The sequence below is a fragment of the Ictalurus furcatus genome, chromosome 11 (assembly GCF_023375685.1).
Source record: "Ictalurus furcatus strain D&B chromosome 11, Billie_1.0, whole genome shotgun sequence".
In the NCBI taxonomy this organism is placed as follows: domain Eukaryota; kingdom Metazoa; phylum Chordata; class Actinopteri; order Siluriformes; family Ictaluridae; genus Ictalurus; species Ictalurus furcatus.
Genome location: NC_071265.1, coordinates 21,919,016 through 21,930,008, shown reverse-complemented (window position 1 = coordinate 21,930,008; position 10,993 = coordinate 21,919,016). Strand labels below are relative to the sequence as shown.

The window sequence follows — 10,993 nt, the reverse complement described above, 5'->3', positions numbered from 1 at the left end:
TTTGTCCAGAACTGGCAGTCCCAGCAAATTCAGCCCAGGAGCAGACTGTCTGATGCAAAAAGAAGTCTCCAAGAACCCCAAAATTTCATCAAAGGATCTGCTAGTAAATCTTGCAACTGTTGGGGTCAAAGCGCATTCCAGAAAAAGCCTTTGCAAGACTACAATTTGCCAATGAGCATATAGGCAAAGACCAGACCTTTTGGAATAATCTGCTCCGTACAGATGAATCAAAGATAGAGTTCTTTGGCCACAGTAACAGATATGTTTGGCACAGCCCAAAGATAACTTTTCTGGAGAAGCACGGTGGTGGAAATGTTATGGTTTAGGGTTGCTTTGCTGCCTCAGGGACTGGACAGCTTGCATTCATTGATTTGAATATGAATACTGCATCATATCAAAGAGTGCTTGAAGATAATGTGAGGCCATCTGTCCGAAAGTTGAAGTTGAACCAAAAGTGGACCTTTCAAGAGGATAATTATCATAAGCACACTAGCAAATCCACCAAGGAATGGCTCAAAAAAGAAGAAATGTAGGTTATGGGATGGCCTAGTCTAAGCCTGGATTTGAATCCCATTGAAATGTTTGGGGGGGGGGGGGGGGGTTGTAACTGAAAGAACATTGCCTGGAAGAGTGGTCAAAAATTCGAGCAAGCCTGGTGGACAATTATGCAATACACCTACAAGAGGTTATTTCTGCAAAAGGGGGCAATACTAGCTTCTGAGGCCAAGGGTGTACTTACTTTAGCCACAGAAGAATATCACATCTATTGATATTTCTGTTGCTTAAATGATTGAAAAAGCTCATTTTCCTTGGGGTTTTGTTCAAGTACATCAACTTTATTAACAGGCACCCTTTCAAAATTATCAAATGTTTGCTTATCTAAATATGTCAAAAAGCCAACAATTTCTATGAGGTGTACTTATTTTTTCACATGACTATATGTTTAAGGGAAATTTTCGGTTTTGTCCCTTAAGCTTTTAATGGTCTTAACAACAAATCAATGGTCAGAAAATGAGTGAGAATTAAACAAATGTACTCCTGAGACTTCCTGTGCTACCAATTGCTCATTTACTTTTGCTGCAGTGAACTGTTTGGGGGAAAAGCTAGAAACAGGGAAATTCACTTAGTCTTCTTGTACGCAAAAGTAAAATCATGATAATGATTAAAATGTTTGATGTAAAATTCAAGCTAACACATGTCTGGGTGTACAAAATACAAATAAAATAAAATAAATAAATAAATAAATAAAATAAAATTTAATAATAAAAATAAAACAACAATAAATAGCTGTCCAGAAGTTTACCCACAAATCTTAAACGTTTAAAGAAATCAAAGGGAGAAACTATCCAATACCAAGTTACTTTATCTATTTGTTTAATTCTTGCTAATTTCCTGACCAATGATTTTTTGTTAAGGCCATAAAAAATGATATATTTCGCCATTTTAGGCAAATTTTGGCCCCCCTTTTCCCCCAGGAGTGTAAAATTCAATTTTGTGAGAATGAACTTGATTAATACACTTCTTTAAAATCTAACCTGGTTATATAAGCAGCAAAACTGCATTGATTAAAATATTTTTCTTTCAGCGAATTAATTTGAATTCAGTTTGCCATGCTAGTCATTAATGGACTAGATCACTTACTTTTTGCATACAGAATCTCCTGCAGTTTTAGTAGTGTTCAGCGCTCACAGTGCTACAGCTGTCTCATTGCTAGTAGGCTTGTTTGCAATGTCTATGGTGGATTCTTCCTCTTTTACTTTTGGCTGAGATTTTCTAGCTTCCTCCTTTGCTTCCTTATCCAGCAGCCTGTAGTTAATTCCCATGCAAATGAAGAGGAACACACTTGCGACCAGCAGGAGTATTCCACAACATATGTAAGTGTATTTGTAGTCATGGTAGATGTCATTAAATTTTCCTGTCAATGCAAATATATTTTATATATGTATTACTCTGCTTTCACATTATTCAGCATAATGATATCATTAAAAAAGTTACATTTTTTAATGTAAGTGTAAAACATCTTACATTAATAATGAAAAAATCTAGTGATATTTACATTTCCACTTTACTGTTGCATAAGTAGCATAAAGCAAATCTGAATTTCAGACCTACCTAACAAGGGTGGGGCAAGTATCACTGGCACACTCTCCAAGATGGTGACCAGGCCCACAGCACTGGAGAAGCGCTGGACTCCCACTAGATCCATTAGGGTTTCAAACAGGACAGAACTCAGCCACCCAAAACCAAACCCAAAGAAAGCTGAATAGATCACAAACCCTACATAATCCTGTGCAAGGGTGGCAAGCAAGTGACACACACCATTAAACAGAATTGAAGCTGCAAAGAAATACTGTATCCTGGGTCGCACCCATTTGGTATTGGCCACTGTTCCCATGGATGGCCGCACCACCATGTCCACAAAGGCCAGCACTGAAAGCAATGATGCAGCCTTCTCATTTGAAATGTTCTTAGTCTTGGCATAATTACTGAGGAACACCAGGGGAGTGAAAATACCACAGAACAGCACAATATTGCCTATGAGGTACAGGAGGAATCCACGGTGTTTGAAGAGAGACAGATCAATTACACTGTTGATAATCTCCATCACTGTTTTCTTCTCTCCATCATCACTAACTTCCTCCACAGCAGGTTTGGGTTTTGGCCCAATAGGCCTCATGAGAGATCCAGCTACACAACAGTTGAGCAGAATCCCACCCAGGATTAGGAAGCTACCCCTCCAACCAAACTGGTTATAAAACCAACTGTTCAGAGGAGCTAAAGTTGACATAATTACTGGGGTACCAGTCATGGCAATTCCATTAGCAAATGGCCTTCTTTTGTAAAAATATTTGCTAATCATTATGAGGGCTGGATTGAGATTGAACGCCAGTCCAAGACCTGTTAAGACATCATAACCAAACAAGATGAAAATGTTGCCCCCTTTATAATATGATAGACACTCACATACAGTTTCAGTTTACATTTATTGCTCCATTGGGTAAAACATGTTTTATTTAACTCACCTGTTATCACACCTACAAAAAGATACAAAGCCTCCACTGTGTTGCAGAATGATGCAGCAATCAGTCCAGTTCCCGAGAGGCAACCCCCTAGTATCATTATAGGACGACTGCCATATTTATTCACCAGAATACTGCTAATTGGACCTGTGGATAATAAGATAGGGAAGTGTAGTGATTAAACAATTGAATAGGTACACAACAAGATAAGGAAAGGAAAAGTTTCTTCCATGCGACAACTCAGAGTTTTTGGATTTTTTTTTTTACAATGTTGCCTCTGGCTTGCTCATTGAGGATTTAGAGCTATTTCTGGATTTCTGTAAAACTGCTTTGTGATAATGTCTATTATTGAAAGCGTGATAACAAATAAAATTGAATTAAATTTAACTTAAGCTGGGGAGGAACCTGACTTCAAGACCACCATTTTGGTCCGTTAACCCAATAGGAAGATGGCAGTTGGCCCATTAAGCCTTCAAGAGGAGGGCATTTTGTCACTTGCCTTGATCACTTAATAAAAACGTGAACTTCTGAGCAGGCTGACATAAAGCCTAAAATTTTTGTTACAGTAGACAAAAATTAGACAGAGAAGTGGACAATAGATTCATCTTTGATTGTTTAATTGATTGGTAGTTTGGACACAAACTGCATATGGCATTGCAGTTCCAAGCCACTGAAGCATTTATAGACAGAACAATGATTAAAATCCAGGTTGTGTTTAGTTCATGCTTCAACTTAAAGTGTATCTCTTTATGTGTATCATATGGTCTTTCATTTTTGAACAGATTAGATATTTATTGTTCTTTTCTGTATTTAATACATAGATACATTGAAAAGAGAGCAAATAAAAGTAACTGTGTGAGGTCGCTAGAGGCGATGCATCTTTCGCAAACTGGATTAACAAGAGATAACACATGGGATATTTGTATTACAAATATCCCATGGCGAATATGGTTACCCTTCTTCCACATGGCCCAAGCCAGGATATACAAGTGAGCTAAAACTGCTGCAGATCATTTATTTTATTTTAGTTATTTTTTCTACTCAAATGCTGAGTTGAGACTTTTTGGTCATTTAATTGGATTATTTTCTCAGTTTTTGGTAGTTTTTGGGTAGTTTTGTGTAACTCAAAGACTGGGTTAGTGGCTGGGTCATTTACACTGACAGTTGAATAAATGCACCCCTTCCCCACCCCGATGCATCAGCCCAACTGCTTGGGATTATCTGAATTTGCCTCAGGTAGAGGTATCAGTTTTCACACTGTCACAATTCGAGGTTGAGCCAGAAGCAGGTGCAGATAATAACATTTATTGAAATAACGTACTAAGAAACCAAGACACTAAGACAACTTGACAAAACACTGTGGCATGAAACAAAACACTGAAACATAAACTAACAAGATCAAGAAACATGGAACACAGCGATCTAAGACAACGAAAGACAAACAAACCGTGCAGACACGGACTATATATACACAGGAGTGCTCATTAACCAAAACGTGAATCAGGTGCAGGTGGTCATGTGACAACTAGTGCAGTGCAGTGGCTGATGGGAAATGGAGTCCAGAGTTTCTTGATACGTGACACACACGGACAGACTGTTAGATTTATTTGGAGATACTAGGTAAATATCAATATATTTATCCATAAAACCATTACTATACACTAGAAAAAGCAAAAATGTGCAATAACTTCAGTTTACATGCCACTAAATGCACTGCTATCTTCATTAGCTTTAGCTTACTTGTTTGTAATGCCCACTGTATTTTAAGTTGGTTAATCAGTTTTTTTTTTTTTTTTGGATGTTTCAAATGTCTCCTTTGATCAAAATCTGACATTTTTGTCTTAAATATATGCCTTATTTGAGTTATTTACTCCAAAGTCTATATATAAACACCACTTTAGGAGCTCTAGCAATACATTTCTAAACACCTTCTTTCGTACAAATAAAGGAGATACTATGTTGAATTTTTTTTTTATAATATGGTATATTTGACATTTTCAATGGGTAAAAAGAACATATAAAAATGTTGAAACATGTGAAAACATTAACCCATGTATGAAATTAAATTTACCCAGCATTTTTGTAAAAATGAAACTATCCTTTGGGTTGAAAAACAACCCATTTGCTGGGTTAAACTTAACAACACAACTTGATGGGTTAGTTTAGTCAAAAATGTGTTCTTTCCTATATTTACCCAGCCGTTGGGCTAAAAATAACCAAATTTGGGTTGTTTTTAACCCAGTGTTTTTTAGTGTATTTATTTATTTATTTATGTTTTACATTTTGAGTAGCATTTTACTACTCAGACCTATCCAGTCACCATCCAGTAACCTCCACAGCAACTCATTCTACTTTCACTGATAAAGTTATGTAATGGGAAATGCATACACATAACAATAATACGAATAGCCCTAGTTTTGTTGCTGGACAATGGTACGCCATGTTGTTTATTGGAGAAGTGCTTTAAGCAACATCAGAGACTGAAATAGAATTCATGTTTCACCTCCTGCATATATGAAGGATGCATTGATAGATGAGATCCATGAAACTTGACTTGTGCTGGCATTGAAGATCACTTCGATATCTCTGAAGAACACAGTGATACATTTTGGGAACGCGAAGGAGAAACCAACAGAGATGAAGGCACCAGCCACCACTGCCCAACCCCAGCCCCCCTCTGGAGGAGTGTAACCCATAGGACCTGACATTGGCTTTGGCTCTTCAGTGGACCTACACCATACAGAGGAACAACTGGTTTTCTGTTTCGAGAGAGAAATGAAAATATTTAATTAACAAATATTTCCTTAATTAAGAGATCAATACCACAAAGTTGTATTTCAAACTTCCTAACCACTAGAGGCAATGAATATCACCTACCTGTGCCTGTCTGCAAGTATGCCAAGACCTTCCACAATGTAATAAAGTGTCGTAGTGTTTAATATAAATACAGATGTCCTTTAGCCCCTTTATTCTTCTTACCTCATAATCATCAAACTCATGGACACCTTGGATCTGTGTAACATTTGTTTTTGTACTCTGAGCTACAGGTAGCATGTCCTCGAAAACTGGTAGTAGACTCCTATCATCTCCTATCATCTCCTCTCATCTCTTAATGGCTGATGTGAGTGTATTTCATACTTTTTAGAGTCCATTCAAAACTATGTGACTATGTGACTACTGGCTTGACTTGGGTCCCCTTGTTAGCTTGCTATACATTTACTTGTACTCCCACCTCATTCCTTATTTATCACTCCCATCACATTCCTTCTCCAGATGCTGTTTGGACTAATGCACAACATACACTATCCAGCCATCCATTTTCTATACTTCTTATCCTTCAGGGTTGCAGGGAACCTGGAGCCTATACCAGGGAGCATCAGGCACAAGGTGGGGTACACCCTGGACAGTCACATACACATACACATCCACATTCACACACCCATTCATAAACTACGGACACTCTGGACATGCCAATCAGCTTACCATGCATGTCTTTGGACTGGGGAAGGAAACTGGAGTACCCAGAGGAAACCCCTATAGCACATGGAGAACATGCAAACTCCGCACACACAGGGCAGCAATGGAAATCGAACCCCCAACCCTGGTGGTGTGAGGCGAACATGCTAACTTCTAAGCCACCATAGACCCGCACAACACTATAAGACCAAATTGTTGTGGACAACTGACCATCACACACATAAGTGCTTCTTGAAAATCCCATTCCAGATTTAGTCCCCCTTTGCTGTTATAATAATCTTCACTCTTCTGGGAAGGCTTTCCACTAGATTTTGGAGCATGGCTGTGGGGAATTGCCTATTCAGCCAAGAACATTAGTGAGGTCAAGCACTGATGTTGGGTGAGGATTCCTGGGGCTCAGTCATCATGCATCATTCATCAGTCATCACCAAAAAATATAGTGCATATTTAAAGAGGCAGGACAGGCCTAAGCAAAAACAGTTTCTTTGACTGTGGTTTGGAGAAATACCCATAATGTATCTAGATTTTGTGCTACATTATTAGGTTATTAAAGTTATTATAGTTAAATATAATACCCTTCCTATTACCTAATGCACCAGCAATGGTTATTTCAGCAGAGACCTAAAAGTAGAAAATACACAAAAAGTAAAAAAGAAAAGGCAAACCAACAGAAAAATTATAAAATCCTTAAAATATTAGAAGAACTTAAAATAAAAAGCAAATAAAAAAAAAAGGTATGGCAGATTACATTGATGTACTGTGTTCATTCACTTATAAAGCCCCAATGGTGACATGCCTATTTAAATAATGCCTGTCCATGATTATTAAGGTGTGGGAATGAGATCCTAAGAACTGTTATCTGTTGTTGATTTGACCTCAGTTCACTGTGACATTGTGTAAGAATGTACATTGTTTTGTATATTATTTATACACAATATATTTTGGTTGCTGGGCAGATTTTACTGGGTCCAACCATTACAGAGTCCAATAATCAGAGCCTGTATGAATTAAGGGATTTCTAACACAGGTGGGAAATAAGATTGGGGAGATTTAATCTCTTTTTAAACTAAAGTGCATTATTTTGACCACTTTATAATACAGCTTAATGTAACTGCAACTACACAACACTACTACTACTACTACTGCTACTCCTCCTACTACTAGTACTACTAATGCTGCTGCTGCTCCTACTACTTCTACTACTACCACTAGTGCTGCTGCTGCTGCTCCTACTACTTCTTCTACTACTACTACTACTGCTGCTGCTGCTGCTGCTCCTACGTCTTACACTACTACTGCTACTAGTACTACTGCTTCTCCTACTACTTCCACTACTACTACTACTACTACTGCTGCTGCTGCTGCTGCTCCTACATCTTACACTACTACTGCTACTACTACTACTGCTTCTCCTCCTCCTCCTCCTACTACTACTGCTGCTGCTGCTGCTGCTCCTACTACTTCCACTACTACTACTACTACTATTGCAGCTGCTCCTACTACTTTCACTACTACTACTACCACTACTACAACTACTACTACTACTACTACTATTACTACTGCTGCTGCTGCCGCTGCTCCTATGTCTTACACTACTACTGCTACTACTACTACTGCTTCTACTACTACTACTACTACTACTACTGCTGCTGCTGCTGCTCCTACTACTTCCACTACTACTACTGCTACTGCAGCTGCTCCTACTACTTCCACTACTACTACTACTACTACTACTACTATTGGTATTTCTACTACAACTACTACTACTACTACTTCTGCTGCTCCTATTACTTTCACTACTACTACTACTACTACTACTGCTGCTGCTGCTGCTTCTGCTCCTACTACTTCCACTACTACTGCTACCACTACTATTCAGTTAAATTCAGTTTTATTTGTTTAGCGCTTTTAACAATGGACATTGTCCCAAAGCACCTTTACAGAAATATATAAATTCAGGATATAGATTTTAAATGTATGAATTTATCCCTAATGAGCAAGCTATAAGCGACTGTGGCAAGGAAAAACTCCCTGAGACAATATGAGGAAGAAACCTTGAGAGGAACCAGACTCAAAAGGGAACCCATCCTTATCTGGGTGACACCAGATAGTGCGATTGTAAACAAGTAAATCATTTCTATAAATGTGCTAATACTTCATGGTCAAGTAGTGCAATAGTGTAACCAGGAAAATTCATTACAGTTTTTACATGAAGTCTGTTTCATTGAACTTCTCCACTGTTCAGTGATGGAGTGCAAAACTGTTTGTGGCAATTGTAGTCCTAGCCATCATAGCATAACTGTTCATATGAATTGAGGCCCAAAGCCATCTTATGGTTTTTAAGTGGTCCTCAGTAATCTCAATGATCTTTAGGCTGCACCATGTGGGGCCATCCTCAGCAGCAGCAAGTAACTTCCAATTAATGAGAACTCCAACCAGAAGTAGGACATCAATACTACTGCTGCTGTTGCTGCTGCTCCTACTATGTCTACTGCTACTGCTACTACTGCTACTACTAATGCTACTACTACAACTAGGCTACTGCTGCTGCTGCTGCTGCTGCTTATACTACTTCTGCTGCTACTTCTAATTCTACTACTACTACAATTTCTGCTGCTGCTGCTCATACTACTTCTGCTGCTACTTCTACTACTACTGTTACTGCTTCTACTTTGACTACTACTGCTGCTACTTCTAATTCTTCATACTACTAATATTACTTCTACTACTACTATTGCTGCTGCTGCTAATACTTCTACTACTACTAGTACTACTACTACTACTACTGATAATAATAATAATAATAATAATAATAATAACACAACAACAACAACAATAATAATAATAATAATAATAATAATAATAATAATAATAATTATTATTATTATTATTATTATTATTATTAATGAGGGCGCATGGTGGCTTAGTGGTTAGCATGTTTGCCTCACACCTCAAACCAGGGTTGGGGGTTTGATTCCCGCCGCTGCCCTGTGTGTACGGAGTTCTCCCCGTGCTGCGGGGGTTCCCCCCCCCCCCAGTCCAAAGACATGCATGGTAGGCTGATTGGCATGTCCAAATTGGCCATAGTGTATGAATGGGCAAGTGAATGTGTATGTGATTGTGCCCTGCGATGGATTGGCACCCTGTCTGGGTTGTACCCCGCCTTGTGCCCCATGCCTCCTGGGATAGGCTCTAGGTTCCTCACAACCAAGAAGGATAAGCAGTATAGAAAATGGATGGACGGACGGTTGGATTATTATTAATGAACAAGTGAACAAATGAATGAATGCATTGTGTTCTAAAATATACATTTAATCTATATAATCAAATATTACTCAGAATGACAAGTTGGCAGACATATTTTACATAAACTCATTAAATATGTATATTCTTTGCTTTAAGATAGAAATCTTTATATACTGTAAGTTCAAGAAGCTTAATATTTCTTGTTGATCAAACCTTTTTGCTCAATCAACTCAATACTTTTGACTTTTGTTAAGTTAAGATTTTTAAAAAAATTTTGGCAAAATGTGCAAACTGACAAATAATTCCCAAAACATACCTAAACTGTATTATAAAATATGTTTACAAAGAATATAAAAAAAAGAAATATATTCAAATATAATAAACTATACCATTTAAGTTACTGTAATATTAAACGCTGCATTTAATCTTGTTTTAATTAAATACAAGATGCTACAGTAAGTAACCAAAGTTGCCCATACACCAGTTATTCTAAACTGTAAGGGTTTTCACAGTACTACGTGAAACTCAATGCATTGCCTTTGCATTTTAATATATTGACTTGACAATTACAAAAAAAATATACTATAATATTTAGACATACCTCTATGTTCAATTTTCTTTCTCTTCCCTTTCAGAAATTTTCTCCCCATGCATTTGAACCACTTTATAGTACAAGTTAATGCCCTATGTTTTGAAAAAGCAAAACTCCTGGTTTTTGGTGAAGTACAAGTCTTCTCTAATCTCTCACAATGCTAATCACTGCATAGTCATGTGGCCTGCTCGTACCAGTTAAGAACACATACTCATTTACTTAGAAATGTCCATATTGTGCCCTCATTGGCACTGTTTACATGTATGGTAATAGTACTTAGAAAATTCAATTTGCAGTATTCGTTAAATGACCTTGGATGAAAAAAGACATCGAAAATTCCACAGCTAATTAAAATAATATAGGGATATTGTGGCATTACTGTGGTATGTGAATGTTATTTGTAGTTGTTCCAGATAGTGAAGGATAAACCAATCCTTTCTTGGCAATGATATACATATATGCCAATCATAGTAAAGTAACAATTTCCTTTTTCAACTATTACTGTCTCATGTCAAGCATCTTGATTGTAGCAACAGTTAATGCAGTATAGATAACAGGTGTAATATTCTGTTCATTCCAGATATGAATAAAGGAAGGTGATAAAGAGAGCAATGCTTTCTAACTATTATTGCTATTCAGCTACTGGATTTCAGAAATT

General features: G+C 37.5%; 1 protein-coding gene across 2 annotated transcripts; it reads right to left on the bottom strand.

The window, feature by feature from the left end:
- Window positions 1–466: 466 nt before the first annotated feature.
- Window positions 467–10,536, bottom strand: LOC128614995 (monocarboxylate transporter 1-like). 2 transcript variants are annotated; one of them, XM_053636785.1, is made up of 5 exons: window positions 10,345–10,536; window positions 5,524–5,779; window positions 3,024–3,167; window positions 2,113–2,898; window positions 467–1,915 (listed from the first exon to the last, which is right to left on the bottom strand). In XM_053636785.1, the coding sequence occupies exons 2-5, from the start codon at window positions 5,726–5,728 to the stop codon at window positions 1,686–1,688; spliced, it is 1,365 nt and encodes a 454-aa protein (XP_053492760.1). In that variant the 5' UTR covers window positions 5,729–5,779; window positions 10,345–10,536; the 3' UTR covers window positions 467–1,685. The 2 variants fall into 2 exon arrangements, with proteins under 2 accessions (XP_053492760.1, XP_053492761.1); XM_053636786.1 differs by lacking the exon at window positions 10,345–10,536 and adding an exon at window positions 7,085–7,366.
- Window positions 10,537–10,993: the final 457 nt, after the last annotated feature.